The following is a 20,831-nucleotide window of genomic DNA, read 5'->3' as shown; positions in this document are numbered from 1 at the left end:
CCAAACAATATTCTAAAAACTCATATTTGTCAAAAAGCTGCTGTCATACTTTATAAATATTTAGATTCTGCTCTTTCTGCTAGTACCTCTAGTTTTCTTCTTTTGTTTCTAAGCTCAGACTATGGTTTTAATAAGCTCAGTTCCGTATTTCAAGAAATTCCTCTGCTTCTTCACTCTTATCAACTCCTTCCACTCTGGCAGCCTGTACCCTGCCTCAAAAGCTGTTTAAGATTCATTCTTGCATTCCCTTTGCCTTCAAACTTGAATGCTGTTTTTCAAGAAAAATACCTCCGATTAGCTGGAGAGATTCTTAAAATGTGATCATCCCTGGTTTCACTAGTGTAGTTTTAAGTTTCTAAATAGATGTATTAGAAAAATAACCACATATCATGCAAAGAACATTCAGAACTTGCATGTGAAATACCTGAAGTTACTCGATGAAGGCAGCTAAAAGACACAAACAAATGTATTGATTTTCAAATCCTTCAAACTCATCAATTGTTTTGAACCTTTGAATCAATTTACAGTTCATGCTGAAGTCAACTCAAAGACATCAATCAGTTCAGCAGGTCAGGTCCTAACACAATAATGCCATTAAAATGCTGCTATTCAAGACATCAACATTTTATAAAATGCTAGTGCTTTTAACTCTTACCATTGGAGCAATCTGGACCTGTCCAGTTGGGGTCACAGGTGCAGCTACCACTCTCTTGAAGGTAGGTGCCATGACCAGAGCACTGGTCAGAGCACATTGTCTTCAGGATTTCACAGTTGTTGCCACCCCAGCCTGGGTTGCAGTGGCACTCCCCGTGGATGCACACACCGTGGCTGGAGCAGGCTGGGTCCAAGCAATCCGCTGCAGGGAGACGAGAAAGATCAGCTTAAACCTGTCAATCCTAACAACAGTCATCAACCCATAGTGATGAGTCATCAACCCAAAAGTGCTAACAGCATATTTGGGCTTAATTCACATTTCAAGACCTTATGAAATAGGCAGCACTGCACTCATCTTGAAAGTAAACATTAGTAAGCTGAAGCTGAGAAGTCCATGTTCCTTTCATTGCAATGAATGAGGAAAAGACAGAGTGGACTAAGATATTTTGTGCCTCCCTTCTCTGGCTACAAGGTAAATCATTCTTTGTCATCACTTCTTGCATAGCTGCAATTTTCCTTTTAAAAACACCTTCCTTTCACATCACTTTCTGATACTGTGAAATTTGTGCATGCACATAACCGACACCTAGACAACTACAGATTACCACTGAGTTAATGGAGAATCTTTCAAAGTTTGGTTATTTTTCTGAATTACAGCAAGATTGGCTTTGGGTCTTGGGCAACCAATCTTGACTCTGCCTAATCATAGTGTAACAAGTGCTGCATTCTCTGCAGCACTATTCCCTGGTGTAACTGACCCAATCCACTGCTGTATAGTTTTGACAGCTATATAGGACCCTCAGCTTGTTCCAGAAATGAACAAGTGACATACTGTCTATTTGTCTTAATTCACTTGTGCTTTAGATGATGAGATTTAATTTAGCAATTTGACTCAATAAAATGTTACACTTGTAGGGTCAATGGTCTGAAAATTTAATTCCAGAGACTTAATTGCATTACTTTGTATGTGGAGATCAATAAAATCAATTTGATTGAGGAAGAAAATAGCAGTTTTTACTCCCTAAAAAAATAGAATGGAAAATGAACCACATTTTGCAGTACACCAGAATGAATATTATTATGCACATCTCTGGAATACAAGAATGATACATCATTTTTCCCTCTGATGCATTGGAATCAGCATTTTCCACAATCTGGTCTGTGGAAAAGACTACTAACAAATGTAGTAAATTAATGATTTGCTCTGTACTGGGAAAATTCAGTAAGAATTCCTACATATGTGTTTTATGTGCTTTCTTCTTAGCTGACTTCAGCCAGACAAAACCCAAGTATGCTGGCAACCAAAAACATTACATGCACATTACTTTGAATTTTCCCACTGCTTACTTGAGAATACATAGAGTACAATAATTCTGTAGAATTCAATGATACTAGTGATTCCAAAACTTGATTTGTAGTATTCTAAAATGATTTTTGAAGAGACGGGGTTAGTGCATAAGATCTAGAAAAATTCATAGAGCTGGATGTGCCAGCTGTAAACCTGACCAACAACAGCTGGTGCTGGAGTAAATATTTACGCATTTACCTTCTTCACAGTTTTCTCCTTTGTACCCAGAGTTGCAGGCACAAGAGCCCATGATGCAAATGCCCCGTCCCCCACACTGGGGATCGATGCACTGACTCGTAGGCACGTCACACTCGGTGCCCTTCCAGCCACTGTAACACAGGCAGCGTCCTTTGGAGTACTGCCCATTGCCACTGCACAGCACTGGGCAGGCTGCTGTGAGACAGAACACAGCACAACAATCAAAATAAAGATCTTCACCAAAGCTTTATAAAGAAAAACATCCAAGATGCTGCTTTTCTGATGTATTTGTCTTCAAGCTCGCTTAAACTGACTTGAGAAAAGCATTGGGATGATTTACCTCTTGAACAATCGGGGCCCAGAAACCCAGGAAAACAGTGGCAGGATCCGGAAACACATTCACCATTACCATGGCAATTTCGGGGGCATTCCACCACAGACTCTAAAAGGAAAAAGAGAAGGATAATTCACAGGTGCTCACTGCATGAAGTACCTATCATTTGAACCACTACTAACTGACAGCATGTTCTCGCTCTGAGAAGTGTTTACATTTGTTTTGTTTGAAGAGCATGAATAGCTGTGATTTTCTACTGCTAATGCCCCCAGCATCTTAGGACATTATATTCCAACAAAAAGGCTAAAATTATAAGGGTAAAACTATATGAGCTCCATACTTTAAATCTAGCCCTGTGCCATTTAATAAATACTTCAAAACAGTGTCCTCCTTTCAAGCACTGTTTCACTAGAAGGTACACCCCTTATGCCTTAGACCAAGAAATTAAAACACTTATGCCTTAGATGAATAAATTAAAATATATACTCTGTGTTTTATTCTGAGCAGCAAAAGAAACACTATAAATTGAAAGCCTGGAAAAAAATAAAGTCAGGTCATTTAACTATGGAAACCTATCCATGTGTTCCTAAAAAACCTGACCTGAAGCTAGTGTTTGGTAAGAGCTTTAAAGATTATGCTTACCTATAATTATGGTATTAAAAGACACCTGCTCTGCATTTTTCCCATCATTATAAAAGGCCAGGTGCCAGATGCCAGAATCCAAATACTGGATAAAACCTGCCTCGTGGAGACTGACAGACCTCGCCTGCCGTCCTGCTCGCTCCGACTCCAGCAGGTTGCGTTGCTCCCTTGCAATCAGCCGGCTGCCATCCAGGAGCTCCACAAAGTCATACTGCAACAAAGAACAGATGGGAGCTTGATGAGTCACGGGGTGACCATGGCACCACCCTGACAATATGCTTATATTTAGACCAAGATTTTCCTTTTGGAGCAGGGAAGCAGGAGCTGAAACCAACCTTGCTTGCTTCTTTGCTCCTTGCTAAGCATTCAAACAAAACTACCAGCTAGTTCTCATGCTTAGAATGACTTTTTCAGTGTAAAGTGGCCAATGAACTCATTGCATACACTGGGGGAAGAAAACAGCAGGTTGAAATGAGTCTGCAGTCAAGACTGGCACCTGAATTACAGGTGGGAGCTAGCTTTCAAACTGTGTTATATACATATGGGCTAATAAAAATAATATCCAATACCAATAATCTACTTTTCTTCATTTAGTTTCAGATGAAGGATTAACTGCTTACTCTCCCTTTTGTAGTCTGGAATTCTGGAGGAAGGAGAGCAAGAGCTTTACTTCCCATCACAGAAGCTCAAAACATGAGATGGAAAGTAGAAAACATTGCAACTATCAAAAATGACAAACTGACCAAACCCCATGGTACCTCAGGTCAATGGACAGCACATATTGTATTTTTAACAACTATCATAGGGCTTGGGAAAATGTAGCATCATCTCAGCTGATAAAACAACCAAACTCACAACATGAGATTTTATGCATGTTATGCATGTTTATGCACCTTAACTAGGGTTAATGGCACCTGGAGGGCTAAAAGTGCTCCAGGCCCTGCACTGATTTTACATTATCTGGAGTCTGTTCTCATGGCTTGAAAACTGTCTTCTGCATGTTGAACATGTATAGATCAACATGTATAGAACAAAATTAAACAGGTAGGAAAATTGAAGAGCATTCTTGTTTGTTGTAGAGAGTCTCTGCTTTTCCTGCTAAGACTGTTCAGAGCTTCACTTTTACTGTGACACGTTTATTGTACGAACTGTAATACATAAACCTTCAATATTCCCACATGTTGAAGACTTCTCAAATGAAATTACATCCAGGGCCTACTAAAGTAAAGGCCAGCATGTGAAACCACTGATTCACCTGAGCTGGGATAAGAACAGTTCCCAGGACCAGAGAATCAGTGGTTTTACACCCTGACTTGTGACCTTCAGAAACTGCTCCTGGGACAAAAGAAAACATGATAGCCTTTGTCCTGGAGCAATGGTTTAAGTACTTATGTTTTCTTCTTGAAATTGCAGGCCAAAATTCACTGACATTGTAAGGTTGCTCCTCCCCGATAATCAGAATCATCTTGCCACCAGCCAGGATGTGAAGGAAATGCACAGTTAATACAACTCCATCAACACCCGAGAGGCTTTTCCAGCGACGTCGGAACGAGCAGAATAGAACATAATGTGATGAGGATGCACAGAAGCCGGTGCCTCAGCAGCTTTGTATGTGCTGCACCACATGAAAACGAATGTGATCATTTTGGGAGAGCAATTATTCAAAACTACTCAACACTCTCATTTGTCAGAGAATTAAGTATTTATCTTATTTTGTGAGAAAGAGAAAAAAAACCAATTCTAGCTTTTTTTTACTCCTGCCTCTCTGGTGGTTTTCACTAATATTTTTAAAAAGGGAAGGCTCAGGGAGCTCTCAGTTTTAACAGGTCATTTACAGACATTAACAGTGACTTTGTAATTTGTATATGGTAAGAAACCACTTTTGTAGAAGGACAATTTCAGATTAAAACTGTATTTTTGATACAGGAACAAGTGGTTACACCACTTGATTGGCCACTAATGGCTGACAAGCACGGTACAATTCACAATTTTGTATTTGTAATGTAATAAGGACATATGCTGTTATCAGAACACCATTCTAAACTACTTCTAAAAAGCCATACAGAAGGGAATTTACTGTTCATTCTGTCCCCCAGCAAAAAACAATAATTGATCTTAACCCTTTTAAAGACTGCTTTTTTATATTTAGGACATGGTAACAAAAACAGACTGGAAAAACAATTATCTTCATAAGCAAAACCATACCAATTTTATTTTCCTCCTGTGAGGATAAATTAATTTCCTTTACATTGAGTCTAAATGTGATGATTTGCCCTACCATTCCATACAGTTTTGCTTTAAACCAAAGTCTCATTTTATGCTTAAAAGTCTCTTTAAATAAACATATTGATTCTCTGGCTGCAATGGAACTGACATTTCTAGAAAGTGTCACAAAGACTTTCAGGCTTGCATTGATTGGGTTTTGAATGGACAGCCACTGTCAATTATTTCTGGTTGATTTATTTATGATTCCCCGGAAAGAGAGAACTATGTATCTCAGATCAGTCTGTGACACACAAATAGTAGCTGTGCTTGAGACTAATTTTGTCACCTAAAGAGAATACACCAAGGCAACCAAAAATTCTGTCCTGAATATGGTACATCAAACCATTTCCTACATGTTATATCCCTATTATTTTGGATTATGAGACAAAACAAGAGTTATATTTTCTGCATTCTGTTACTGCTTAATGATAGAAATCTAAGCGATTGATAGGAATAGTTTATATACAATTCATCCTCTTACAAGGGTGCAAACTAAGACTTCTTGAGAACTCTCCCGAAATTATTTCTATCATACTTTTATTATGTCCCCTGCAATGATAGGATAATTGGCACCAGACGCTGTACGGTCAGGAACAGATATTGACTACAGGTTCCTCTTACTTGCTGTCAGGTTTTAACTGGATACAAAAAAGAGGTGGATAAACAGGCAAAGGGTACAGGAGAGAAGTGGAGAAAAAGGTGGCAAATGTGAAAGGCATGTTTTGCATTACAATAAAAGGTGAGACCGGAGAGAAGGCAGACATTGGTAGAAATACCGAAGCTATAAGGAGGGAGCTAAAGAATGTGGTGTGTGGTTACACATGGAGGGTACCACAGGCATATGAGCAAAAATACTGGAGGAGGGCAGGTGACAAGGCAACTTTACAAATGCTGGCAGAGTGCAGGAAGTAATGAGTTCTCTATTATTTAACGTGAGATCTGAAAATTCAAATACTGACGTTTGAGAAACAAGGAGCAGTTGCTCATCTGCATAAATTTTGTTATTAGCACTTGTCACTCTGTGACTAGAAGATAAGGGCAGATAGCATTCAAGAGACACAGACATGAAGTGATATGTATGAGTGAGAGCCTACTTTAAAAGTCCTCATGAAGCACCCCTAGCTTGACACATCCAGAGATGGGCTCTGAGCCAATTTTTGTCATTATGGGATGAGATCTTTGAGCTATGGTAGACAGATTATGGAAATATGAGCTCAAAAAAAAAAAAAAAAAAGCAGACATCATTAAAGCATTGAATGAAACCATCATAGTTAAACACCTCTTATGTTCTGTGCTGTTCTGGTCTCCACACCTTGAAAAGGCTGCATTAACACTTGAGAACATTCAGAAAAGGATGACCAAAGGACTGAAAAAGCTATCATAAAAAGAATGACAAAACAGACTGGAAAATACACAACTCACTGGTAACACTAGAGATCCGTGACTCAAGGGTGGCATGGAGTAGAAATTCATGAGAAATTCTGCCCTGCCTCTTCTAAAACACTACCAGCAGTGTGTCAAACAAAAGTACTGGGAGGCTGTCTCAAAACACACTGAAGAGTACAGTGTGAGATGTGTAGTTTAAGCCTTGCTGCAAATGCCACAGATGCTAAAAGCTTCCATAGGTTCAAAGGCGACTATGCAAATTCACCAGAAAAAAAAATCTATCAAAGGTTGTAAAATACAAAGAGAGCATCTTTGACTCAGCAAAGTCCTTCAGCCTTAAAACTCTGGAGGCCAAAAGCATATTGTGGGAAGAACAGTGATGGTACTATCATGCTGCTTTATTAATCTCTCCATATCTGCTCATGCCCCTATCACAGACAGGCCTTTGATCAAATTCAGCATGGATATTCATTTGTTTGTCTGCTATGTTCCTGCGACACTTGGAGCTACATGAGTGACCTGCCTTGTCTAATGGAAGGATGCAGTGAAGCCCAACATCAGCTGTCAGTCTGTCCCTGTTACCTATACCCAGCTTCCAGTTAGGTACTTTTGTTAGTACAAGCCATAAGAGTTAGGGGGAATAAGAAAGCAATAAATGGACTTATGCTTGTAATCCCCTCAGTGTTCTATTTCATTAGAGTTCTTTTTGCCAAAATACCTTATTTTGTTTACATAAGCTATTTCCGTTAAATATGTATTTTACCAGGACAAGTTGTGTCTGCATCGAAGTCCTGTGTTAGGACCTCGCTGGAGAAAGGCCTAAACCATTGAGATGTATCTCACTCCATTTTTTTCTCCCCACATGAAGGAGCATGGTTGCAAATAAAACCCCAACCACTTGCTGAAACTGCATTTTTGGGAGATTACATCCATGCTTTATTTCAGGCACTTAAACTGGCCATCATTGGGTTCAAGGCCATATAAGCATTTTGATAAACCTGTACCCCTGGGAAGCTTTAGCAGCCTTATAAGTTCACTAGGGCACTGATAAGTAAGTCTGCCTAATTTTTTAATGTATCAAGTGTCAGTCAATGGTTTGTAAACAATACTCTAATTATATACCAGGCAAAAATAGGACAAGAGAACTTGACCTATATCCTGGAAACAGTATGTCCAAAATATCACAGAAACTACAGAAGATACAGTAGCAGGACTCACATATGATTCTTTCTCTTGTATCATACTTAAACATCAATAAGAATTCAGAGTCTGGGTAACACAGATGACGGGAAACAGATTTAGTACTCTGTGTTTTTGGGTAAAGGACACTCCTATTTCAACTTTTCAACAGGATAAGGAATCAAGTAAAGATCATTTTTTTAATAGATGTACTTACTTGCATAACTTCTCATATAAATGCATACTCCAGATCAGCTTCTTCAGTTTTATTCATTCTTGCCACACATGTATTCCCCTAACTCCTGTTATTATTGTTATCATTGAGATGGCATTTGTATTCCAAACCCCTATCTCCAATGGCTGATAACTTTCTGAATCAATTTTCTTTATGCTAGAATTTGTTGTGGTTGTTGTCAGCCTGAGGGTGGGTGTTCATATGTGAAGGTCTGAAGAAAATCCATTTAATCATTATTATGAAGATCAAATTTTTAAGTAAACATGAGTGCACTTTCTGCATTCAGTAAAGTGTTTCTACTTTAATGGAAACTAAACTACAAAATAAAGTTAATGTAACATTCCATGACTTCAGCTGCTTTGCTGACCCTTCCTCTGTGGTTTGTGACTGTTGAATAGGTGTAATAATTAGATATATTTCTATATAGTACATATTTTAAAAGTTATGCCTTTTAAAAAATTAAAAAAAAACAAAACCAAAATAATTTCAATAGCACAGTAGCATGAAAATCAAAATTTAAAAAAAAAAAAAAGGACTGAATTAAAATATATGAATTTTGCAGCTATGGATTTGCTGTTATAACTGTGTATCAGATATAATCAATCAAGCTTTGATACAATTATAACATTAGGTTGCTATACTTAGATTTGTGTTCACGGTAAATCCATACACTCAAAATAAAAATCACTAAGATGTTTCTCCAAATGGGGTAGAAGAAAATGAACTAGAATACCTATTCAGGTGGAAAAATGGATCTGAGCCAGCACTTGGACAAATATTGTACTGAAAGAAATCCAATGTTGGAGGGTCTTATATCTTTAAAATAAAACATGAATACAATTGATGCTAAAATACTATCTCAGGCACTGATTCTCTGTTTCTCCTACCAATCCAGAAGACAGTTCATTCTTTTATACTTTAATTATTCTCTAACTATGGATAAAAAGTGGTATTTTTGTTACTAGGCAGTGTGACTATATGCAATAAAAGGTGTCATTAGAAACCTTCTGAGGGGTGGAACAGTATAAATCCTCTGAGACACTTAAGAACAAAGTTTCCAGACACCAGATGCCTAGTGAAGACTGTCACTTTTACAACCCCAGTTCACTGGATCTTTGTAGATACATATTATATATTTTTTCTTTTATGTATTTATTTAGTGAGACACCAAGCTGCAAATATGGCAGCATTTGCCTGTCTTGTTTGGAAATTTGGTTAATGTGCTGTTTGCAGGAACTCTCAACCATACCTTATGTGTAGCCATAAGATGCTATATTAGTTGGCTTAGGTTTTTAAAGATATGTCCATATACCACAGAGGAATAAAAGTACCTATAAATTCTGCATGAAACAACTCCATGTCTGAAGCATCATCATTGATTAGGCAACAGAACAGCTCCTAAATAAGAATACCCTCTACCCCCATTCTAGATCCCAACAAACAGAGTATTACAAATGTTCTGGTCATCACATGAGACCAATAAAGTATAAATAGAAAAAAATAAAAATCAGCAAAATGGAAAAGAATGTAATCCTGAGAGAGAAAAAGATACAAAAGATACAAGATCATGGTTTTCAATCATGTGTCCTACTTTTAATGCAAGCAGTTCTCACCTGAGTGTGTGAAGGTGGTAAGCCTTTTCGACCATATACTCCAATCAATGCATCTTTCTGAAGGGATATATTGAATTTTAGAAATTGTGGCTGATCAATGAAGAGTTGTGATCTCCAAAAAATCCCAGGGGGCACTTCTTGTATTGCTCTTCGGCCTATATCAAGTTCTCCAGAATCTATAGTGTTGTTTTCTTGTGCAAATCCTCCTAATTTTCCTGGTGGGTTAGAATAATAAGGAGATCAAAAATTAGTGTTCCTTTCTGGCTTTCAATCATCCTTCATATATATCTTCAAATATTTAGAATCACCTCAGAAAAATGTTACCTGCCAATCTTTTTGAATAGAAGATCCCAGGAATTCAATGATTTGGAAATAAAAAGGGAAAGATACCACAAATACTTAAAAACTAAAAATGCTGTAGCATCCCTAAGGAGGAGCATTATGGAAACAGTTAAGAACCTACATTAAACTACTATTTTTTTTTTGCTAGAATTTTAATAGGGGTTTCTCAGAATAAAGTCTCACATCAAGAAAAAGAAATAAGAAGCAAAATGCAGCATGCAGTAATAGATACATAAACACAAATAGTCAAGAGAACTAATATAATCTTTTCTACATTAAATATCAGAGCATTTATTCAAGACTAACAAAAGCTACAGCTCTGGTTACCTGGTTCTGGTTTTGTGTAAGCAAGCAATGCTGTATTTAAGCAGCTGGTACATGAGGGTGAGGCTTGAGTGAAGCAATATGAAGAAAAATGGAACTGTCATTATAGTCTTGGAATTTGCTGTGTTTTTACCAATTTACATTTTTTTCATCAGTTAGTCTATTATAAAAATTGAACTAAATCCATCTGAATGTGATAAGTGTGTTCATGTGATGCTCACTTGTTTGCGTACAAGTTTTCTGAAGAACTGACAATTCTGCCTTGTCTTTTATGTTCAAATTCTACATTATTCATCATTTGACGGAACAAACTGACACAACCTTTTTGCAAACATTTAGACTGTAAAAAAAATAGATTAAAATCTGAAATGCCAGGTGAGGTCACAGATTGATCCTCGCCACTTTTTGTGCATCCAAGATGAACCGAGACTGCTGCTGAATTAAACAGGTACAGAAGCATCCCTGAGAGGCCTTGAGTGGGAACTTGTGCCATCATCAGAGCTGTGTCACAATGGCATTGTGGTCACTGAAAATGTCTCACAGGATTATCACATTGATCAGAGTGCTGTTGAGAAGAGACAGTGAAATATCTGATCTTGAAGAAACCATTTTTTAAACACTTTTCAGGATGAGTCTAATGCTTTTCTAAATTTGGACATAACCTTTCATAATATTAGTGCGTTATTCTAGAAGATGGATCTGTAGTCATTATTTCAGTTTATTTAAGCATTTGTTTTTTACCTCTTTCTTCAAATTTAAGCATACTGTGTTGAATAAATTCACACATTGATGACTGGTAATCACTAAACAATAAACACTTGTTTGCTGTATTGATCTGCAGCTTCCCCTATTTCTACATTTCAAATGAAAAATAACTGCCTTGTACTACTGAAAAGATGAGCGAGACAGCTTGGGTAAATGGCATTTATCAAGCACATTAACCACCTTGCCAGGAATGCTTGTTTCTGGGGTTCAACACTTAGCAGGTAATACTCTTATGGACTCCCATGTTGTTCACCGAAGAAAAGATAGTTTTACTTTGTAGCCACATGCCCCTTTAGCACCCCAACACCTCTCCCAAAACTGTCAGTAGCTGTTTGGCATGCTAAGGCTAGGGCGTTAATTATTCTCTGTTCCCTGTTGTATCTCAATGAGCATTAAAAAAATCTTCATAGTGTCATCATTTCCTTTCCACTTTCTAAACAGTAACAGTTCTTACACACAGCTTTAAATCAAAATATGAAATGTCATGTTCATTCACATTTACTGTGAGGGTGGTTGAAATTTCTCAACTCCAAATCAGAGTATCAGGATATTACCAAGGGACATGAGAGGGGTGGTACTGAAAGTTGTTCAGCTGTCAAAGTATCCAAATCAAGGCTTCATCGATTCTCCCTTAGAGTTTTCAGTAACTAGTGTGATAGCACAGGGCCCCTGCTCCTCACATTTCACATCTACCCATCACACTTTTCCTTCTGCCTAACTGGTCCTTCTCTTGTGGTTTAAAATGTGTACTCTCTGGTCTGTCTGTTGTTTAATATTGATGTATGCTGATAAATGACCACTTACCATATTCTGCAGAGGACAGCATTTTAACAGTGGGTGGAATTAACCCTGTTCTCTCGAACAGTATTTAGGGACATAAGGAAGGAAAAATGGATTTGATATCCTTGTTATTTCCTTTTATTTTTGAGGCAGTGTATAACAGGTTTCAGTTTGTTAAAAAAATAAAAAAATTATCAAGGGAAAAACCCCAGTAAGTACTTATAAAATATTTAGAAAAATATCAATATATTTTATACAAGAAAGTATATTGGCTATTGAATGCAGAAGACAATGGGAAGATGAGCTGTCACTGCAGCATCAATATTCATTAACCATAGAATAGCTTTTTCCTCTTCATTCAAAAAAAGCAAGAAGAGCACAGGAAGCGATAATGACTATCTAAGTACAAGAAAAAGGCAGGAGGGTAAAGGAAATGGAAGAAGAAAATGTCCTACTGGAGATGTTTCATAGGCTTACAAAGATGACATAAGGAGTGAACTGAGCTATAACTTTTCTACGACTTGGAGCTGTGATAACTTGAAAAAATTTTCAAGATGTCAATTGCTGGCAGAGGCTTCCTCCTTCTCAGTGGTAAGGAGGTCAGATGTACCTTGTGAATGGGAAAATGGATTTTTGTGTAATGAAGCAAACACTGCACTCATCAACCATTTAAATCAAGTTTTCCATTCAAAACCTATTGATTTTGAAGCCTCTGTTAGCCAAAAGTGCACAAGCTCTTAAATGTTTTGAGAATCTTAAAGGGCAACATTGAAAAAGGTCGATAAAAAATAATCCCTTTATGTGGTTTGTATTTTAAAAGCTCTTATAACAAAATTAAGAAATTTTTTTTTCTACTTTATATATTGGTTGGATGATTCAGACTCAACATTATATGCTAGAGACTTTGATAAAACAAATGTACATATTAGACCTGACCTATTAAATTTCAGAGAGAAATTAAAAAAAAAAAATAGAAGAAAACATCAATCTCTGTAGAAAAACCCAAGGTATTCCATAGTAAGGTCCTCATGCCACATGAAGCTCCTTGATCATGAGCTGCCTTCTAAGCATAGCTAAGAGAGAAGCTTCAAAAATATGCAAGATATTCCTGAAGTGCCTCTTCCAGAGCAAAAACTTCAGAAAAAGCAATTATGACAGGACACACAGATGTAATCTTCCATCCAAAAACTATTGAGAGCTTGCTTAAAGTCCCAAAGATTGAACATTGGTATCAGGTCCCCCTTAAGAAACAGTATGTCCTGACTCCTTGGGCACCCTGGCTTTGTTGTGGCCATTTCTTCAACACAAGGCCCCTAAGGCAGGGTGGTCCGAACCAGCCCCAGCACCATCCTGCTACCTCTGGGAGGCCCACAACAACAACAAAAAATATTATCACATATTTCAGAGTAAGCAGAGGTTCTGCTTCTCTGGATATGATGAGAGCTTTCCTATCCTCATCTAATAGCACATGTAAATTCCTGTGAGGAATTTTGGTTGACAGCAAGCTTTCCTAGTAAGATCAGCATCACTGCTCAGGATCCATAGGCCCCTTTGCATGCTAGGTAGGAGAAACTCTGGGTTCCTGTTTACCTATTTGAAATTACTATTGCTTACAAATGCTCTGTACTTGCATTATATAGACAGTTTTGCAGGAAAACTTAAAGGTTGGTGTACGTAAGACACAAAGGAAGGAAATGTTCCAAAAGAAGGAAAAAAAATGGTGCCCATTTCACCTACCATTGTCTCCAGCAGGAACTGTTACAGGATGTGTTGGCACAGTATCAGAATTCACTTTTCCATTCTCAAATGTATCATTTTCAGTTTGCTGCAACTGCCAGTTGAGGCCAAACAGATGCATTGCTGGTGGTAGAGGATACAGGTTATTTGATGCTTTTAACCACAATGACAAATTGCACAAATAATGACTTCCCATGCTTCGCAGTAGAATAGCAACTCATACATTAAAAAAATTAAATTACATAAGCAAGCATTTGCAGACTAATAGTTCAGCATGGCACTAAGCAATTACTACCACTGTCCTTTAATGATACAGTGCTTTCAGTGAACACAATTGACAGAAAGCTCACCAGTCCCAAATCAATGTTCAAAAGGATAGGCAGTATTTATGTTCTTTCCTCTTTATTTCATTTTTGATGCTTCTGAAGAGACAAGTCATTTAAGTGAACTCCTAAATGACCTACTAAAATAAATGATTTTCCCAGCAGATGGATCCATCCTAGTTAGCCAGAAAGGGAAAAATAAAAATACAGGAGAGGAAGGAGGGTGCTGTGGGTGTTGCAGGGCTAACCTAAGACATGAGCACTTCATGCTGTCAACAACACCCTGCACAGCCTCCTGTTACATACCCATTCCCCATGCTAGTCTACAAAACGAGGCCAAGGCCATGAGCAGAGCCAGAGACACTGGGACACTTTGCTCTGATAATGGTAATACATAAGCTAGGTTTCTGAATTACTTAATTCCCCACAACCACATTCATTTGAAAGGTGATACCATGCTAAAGAGTTTAGCTAAGTTAATTATGAGGCACAGTCAACCTTCCATGGTGTTAGGGGGCATTTAGGGAACCTTGATCACCAAGGATTAAGGAATGAACCCTGTGTCTAAACCTTTAGAGCAAAAATATGGAAAAAAACCCCCACCTTAGTGCTGTACTGTGATACTCAAAACATATGCAATTTCATGCTGTCTGTGGATTATTTTCTTCTGTTCCAATGTCTCTATAATGCCACCAAAATTCATTTTATTTTAATTACTCAACTTTGTGCTTGGTGTAACATGGATTTGCTCATTCCATGACAACAGTTATCTGCAAAGCAGCTAAAATAGTCTTTCAGTGCTACTAGGGAATAAAAATACACTGGGAAAAAATACCTGTAATCATGTATTTTAACTATTAGTGCAAAATAAAAGGAAGATAATTCACTGTACTTTGTTGCTTCTGCTCCTTCTCTCTCTCTGAAGCAGATTACTGCCAGAGTCAACGTTACTAATTTATTCATTCCCTCTATGCAAATGACAAAAAATTCTTCATCCCATTTGGTTTCATCTCTGATCTTTAAATCTCTCTGTATTGACCATGGCAACCCTTACTTAAGATGAACAGGCATCAATGGAAGTTTAGTTAGCCAGGCAAGAAAAACTGCCAAATTAAGAGATTGTCTGCCAGGTCTTTGCCTTAAAGCCTCCCCCTTACCCTGAACAAAAACAAAAAACCAGAATGCAACTAAAGACCTGTTACTGAATACTTCAAAGACTGAAATCCTCACTACAGATGACAAATTCTCTTTGTTCCAAGTCTCTGACTCTACTATTACTCTTCTTTCCAAGACCTTAAATTGCCTGTCAAAGCCTGATAATGTAGAATGTTTCTTGACCCTAAAAACATCTTTCTTTTTTCTCCTCTCAACTCTTGTTAAACCATAAATCTGACCAACACCATCTTGGGCACATGATTATAATTAGCCATTATTATTTTGATCCTCCCTCAGTTGAAATCCTTATTTTTTTGACCCTCCCTCAGTTGAAATCCTTATTTATGTATTAATCACCCAACAAGTGTACCTGTTTTAATATATTCAGTAAAATCCCTAGGGTCAAACTCTACTATTTGTTATACTTGTTCACTTCAATGGCAGTAATGAAAGACTGCAAATAGCTAAATATTTTATGATTTAAACCCAGTATATTTCTTGTTTTCAAGTCTGGAGATCTAAATCACCTCTCTTAACTTTGCTGTTTTCTTATCCCTTTTATTAGCTCTTCTGGAGAAAAAAAAAAAGGAAGTGACATTCATTTTGTAACTCTAGAAACAGAGGAGCTTAGAACACCATTAACATCTGCTGGTGCTGTGTACATGCCCTGCGCCTCTTCATGCACTGGGAGATCAGAAGGGGAAGCTCAAACACAACCTTCTAGCCATTCCCTTGTAATTCAAAACAGCTGGAATTTGAAGTCTTCAAAGGCAAGGACTGTGGGATCTATACTGATTACATCAATATAACCACAATTACTACAATGTAAGTGACAACTACCTTTTCTTTGTGTTTATACTGATGGGAGTCCCACTGTAGTTTACTGTCAAAGACAGGGAGCTTAGCTGTATCCCTCAAATACACTACTCCTCTCTCAGCTTTGACAATGAACTAGAAACAAGTTCAATACACAATGTTTAATGAAAATGAACAGATGGATAAATGCAGCTGTTCCACAGATTGTGAATGTAGGAATATTTTTTAAGCAGACAAAAACTGTTGCTAGACAATTCCAATGACAAAACTTACAGTGTGTACTAATACACTAAACAATTCAACTACATAATCTCTCTGAGCTAGTGCTATGGAATTTAGAGAATTCTCCTTTCACAACAAACATGAAAACAACATAAAAGAAACAGGCTTGTTGCTAAGGTATCAAATTACAAGGCAGAATTTCTTTAGAGATGACAAACTTTAGGAACATATGTAAATTGACTAATTAAGACAAACTTAGGCACTAATCTGTCAATCAAAATTTGTCTTCTCTCAGCTGGCCATCAGTATAAAAGCTAACTTTATGTCCTTATCAGTTTTATAAGGAAATTGAGGCACCTGATAAAAATTCTTGATGCTATTATGAATCTGTTTAGCAGCACCTGGTACTGATACCTCAGTGGGATGTCTGAGACCTTCAAGTCAAATGGTATGAACTAGTTCTGAATTTCCAAAGGGAGAATGAGGCAAAGAGACTGCAGAGGTGTATATGTTTGTCTGATTGCCTTTGATCTAGAAAAAGATGAAGGCCTTCTTCCAGCTTTGGGATGGGGATGTAAGAGATCAATCCCCTTCTCTGTTTCTACTATATTCAGAGAAATAGTAGGTTTATTTCTTTTTATAAAGAATTTGATATATAAAACAAAAATTAAAGCAACAACATTTGAAGAAAAATGCACTTCATTATTTCCTGCTGCTATTTTTGTCTTAAATCTAACATAAAAGTTTCTTGATTTTTGGATTAGATATTACCTGTCAGGTCTGGTTTATTCCCAATCAATCTGGAATTTATTTGGTGTTAGACAATGCCAATGAAGCCAAGAGACCCATTCTAGAGTCACTAGTTCTGACTCTGCCAAGTCTACGGGGATACCAACACGGGAATGACTTTCTTTCAATACTGGCATAACTTTGACAGCAGCAAGGACTTGTGTGAGAATGCCAGATGCCTCTAACCAGAAGGCAGGCAGATTGTGATGGCTGTGGTCACGGATCACAACAACTCCATCCAAATAATCCACAGCTGCAAGCAGAGATGAATTCTCAGGGGCTGGGAGAAAAGATGGGTTGTTACAATTCCAAATGCGCCCACAAACCCTAACAAAAGCCTCCTTTTACTTGTATCAAGACTGGGATGATTGCTTCCATTGTGGAACAAGATGGCTTTTTAAGCAGGAAAACAGATGATGATGATATCTGGGAAAAAGGAGCTCAGGAAGTCTGGATGTGGATTAAAGAAGGAAATCTTAAAAACACAGGAGCAGACCATCCCCATGTGCTGAAAGGTGAGCTGGTGAGGAAGAAGATGATCCTGGATGAACAGAGAGCTTTGAATGGAACTCAGGGAGAAAGGGAGAGTTTATTGCCCCTGGAAAAGGGCATCGACAGCTCAGGACTACAAGGTGTTGTGAGGTCATGAGGGGAGAAAATTAGAAGGACCAAAGCCCATGTAGAACTTAATCTGGCCATTGCTATAAAAGACCACCAAAGATTTTACAAACATGTCAGCAAGAAAAGGAGGGCCAAAACCCTCCATCCTTCCTCGGCTAAACAGTGACAAAAGATGAGGAAAAGCCTGAGGTACTTAATGCCTTCATTGCCTCAGTTGTTAATAACAAGACCAGGTGTCATCGAGGTATCCAGCCCCTAGAGCTGGAAGACAGAGACAGGGAGCAGAATGAAGCCCACATAATCTGGAAGGGTATTTTCAGTGACCTGCTGTGCAACTTAGGCACATACATGTTCACCCAAGTATTGAGGGAGCTGGCAGAAGAGATCAACAAGCCACTTTCAATCACTTACCAGCAGCCATGGTTAAGCATGGATGTCCCAGGGAACTGGAAGTTGGCAAATGTGATGCTCGTCTACAGGAAGGGCCAGAAGGAGGACCCAGGGAACTGCAGACCTGTCAGCCTGACCTCAGTGCTGGGGAAGGTCACAGAGGAGATTATCTTGAGTGCCATCATGCAACATGGGACAAACACAGGATCAGGCCCAGCCAGCATGGGTTTACAAAAGGCAGGTTCTGCTTGACCAACCTGGTCTCCTTCTATGACAAAGTGACTCACTTAGTGGATGAAGGAAAGGCAGTGAATGTTGTCTACCAAGACTTAGTAAAGTTCTTGATACCTTCTCCTACAACATTCTCCTGGAGAAACTGGTTTCTCATGGTGTGGACAGTTGTGTTCTTTGCTGGTATAAAAATTGACAGGATAGGCAGTCCCAGAGAGTGGTGGTGAGCAGAACTGCATCCAGCTGGTGGTCAGTCACGAGTGGTGTTTCCCACAGCTCAGTATTGGAGCCAACGCTGTTTAAAATCTCTATTGACAACCTAGACAAGGGCATGAAGTGCACCCTCAGCAAGTTCACAGATGACACCAAGTTGGGCAGGAATGTTGATTTGTTGGAGAGTAGGGCAGCTCTGCAGAGGGATCTGGATAGGTGGGATCAGTCGGACAAAACCAATTGTATGAGGTTCAACAAGGCTAAGTGCTGAATTCTGCACTTTTGTCACAACAACCCCATGCAGCACTACAGGTTGGGGAAGAAGTAGCTGGAAAAATGTCCAGCTGAAAAGGACCTGGAAGTGCTGTCTGACAGTAGCTGAACATGATCCAGCAGTGTGCCCAGGTGGCCAAGAAAGCCAATGGCATCCTGGTCTGTATTAGAAATAGTGTGGCCAGCAGAAGCAGGGCAGGGATTGCCCTGCATACTTGGCACTGGTGAGGCCACACATCAAAAGTTGTGTCCAACTCTTTTCGCTACAAGAAAGACATTGAGGTACTGAAGCATGTTTAGGGAAGGGAAATTAAGCTGGTAAAGGGTCTGGAGCACAGGTTTTTTGAGGAGCAGCTGATGAAGCTGGGGTTGCTTAGTCCAGAGAAAATGAGGTTCAGGGAGACCTTCGTGCTCTCTACAACTACCTGAAAGCAGGTTGTAGTAAAGTGAGTGTCAATCTCTTCTCCCATATAACAAGTACCAGGCCAAGACGAAATGGCCTCAAATTATGCCAGGGGAGGTTTAGGTTAGGTATTAGGAAAAAATGTTTCCATGGCAAGGGTTGTAAAACATTGGAACAGATTGCCCAGGAAAGTAGTGAAGTCACCATCCCTGGAAGTGTTAAAAAAGCCCTGTGGATAGGGCTCTTCAGGACATGGTTTAATGATGAACATGGTGGTAGTGCTAGGTTGACAGTTTGACTTGATTTTTAAGCTCTTTTCCATCTTTAACAATTTAACCTATGATTAAATAGTTACATTTTTTAAAACTCAAATTAAAAAATTAACCAAATTTTAATTAATTTTAACGTAAATTTATTTAATGGGATCTTCTACCCATTCGACTGTTCCAGTCCCCATATCTATTCTGCTAAGTCTTTAGCATCTCTAGCTACCAAGAACTCCTCATTTGCTGAAGCTGTGCTAGCATTTACCTTTGGACTGAGCTGTTCAAGGTGGCATTTGTACTGCTACTGGACAAATTATCCACATGGCCAGCCTTCAGAGTGTAGTGATAGTCCAAATAGTGAGGAGTGCATTCCCTCTAACAGAGTGGAAAGAAGAGGCATCAGAGATGAGAAAGCTCTCTTGGATATGGGCTGCTCTTGGCATGAACAGAGTACCAGGGTCTGTGTGTGTGTTTGGTGCTGGTGAATATGGCTAAATTCACCAAAAAAAATCCCAAACATAAAAGTAGTAACCAATTAACAGTTGGGCTCTTGCCCTCCCTTTTTCCCCCCACCTCCCCGCTTCTCCCGCCAAATGGACTGGGATATTAAAAAATTCAGAGCTCAAATTAAAGGAGTGCATTTGTACCAACAGTAGCTTTAATGCTAACAGAAAAATGCTATAATTTGTCGCAGGCTATTGGGTAATCTTGCTGTCTATCACTGCATAGTTCACTAAAGGGTTTCTGAACCATCTTAAACTGCTTTTTCAAGCTTGGTTGATCTTGCCTTTCACTATGTAACTGAAGTCTAGTTATTTTGGTTTGTAATCAGTCTAAAAAGCCTTCCATGTCCACTCAATAATTAAAATAGCAACTAAGAGTACATTTCACAGCAAACACTTGAAAAAAAACCACCACTAGTTTACACTGTGTCAAACATTTTGCAATAATCTTCAGGAAGAAGTTGCCCATTTCTTGTGCATGCTCCTTTCTCAATCTAGTATTTCGGTGCTTTATGCATTACCTTTACAAGGAACTTGCTCTTGAGCAAATACACTATATTATCACTTCAAAACCCTCTCCAAAATTTTCTTGCATCCAAAAAAAAAATCAGTCCTTTATTAGTAGGTGGTCAAAGATGGATAATTTATTTAACTAAGGGGCAGAACTAGAATTCACAGGGCTGACAACTACCTGCTGCATTCAACTGCATACCTGCTGCATTTGCCACCTTGCTCAATATCTCAAAGTTCTCTTCTGCCAAAATTATGAGAGGCACAAAAGGAGTTGTAACAGATAACCAATTCATGTAGTTGTTTTTCTATTT

The 20,831-nt window shown here is 38.5% G+C and overlaps 1 protein-coding gene across 50 annotated transcripts in view; it reads right to left on the bottom strand.

Moving 5' to 3' along the window:
* Window positions 1–20,831, bottom strand: part of TENM3 (teneurin transmembrane protein 3) — a 1,310,258-nt gene that overhangs the window by 83,892 nt on the left and 1,205,535 nt on the right. For 49 of the 50 annotated variants that reach the window (XM_069013799.1, XM_069013797.1, XM_069013796.1 and 46 more), the window contains 6 exons: window positions 13,803–13,925; window positions 9,855–10,069; window positions 3,177–3,387; window positions 2,541–2,642; window positions 2,201–2,395; window positions 656–856 (listed from right to left, as the gene is read on the bottom strand). In XM_069013799.1, coding sequence (XP_068869900.1) covers window positions 656–856; window positions 2,201–2,395; window positions 2,541–2,642; window positions 3,177–3,387; window positions 9,855–10,069; window positions 13,803–13,925 — 1,047 coding nt within the window. The remainder of the gene's footprint in view (window positions 1–655; window positions 857–2,200; window positions 2,396–2,540; window positions 2,643–3,176; window positions 3,388–9,854; window positions 10,070–13,802; window positions 13,926–20,831) is intronic. The other variant, XM_069013822.1, reaches the window with a different exon arrangement.

The sequence above is a fragment of the Aphelocoma coerulescens genome, chromosome 4, assembly GCF_041296385.1.
Source record: "Aphelocoma coerulescens isolate FSJ_1873_10779 chromosome 4, UR_Acoe_1.0, whole genome shotgun sequence".
Classification (NCBI taxonomy): domain Eukaryota; kingdom Metazoa; phylum Chordata; class Aves; order Passeriformes; family Corvidae; genus Aphelocoma; species Aphelocoma coerulescens.
The sequence above is the reverse complement of the archived record's forward strand: the minus strand, read 5'-3'. Positions and strand labels throughout refer to the sequence as shown.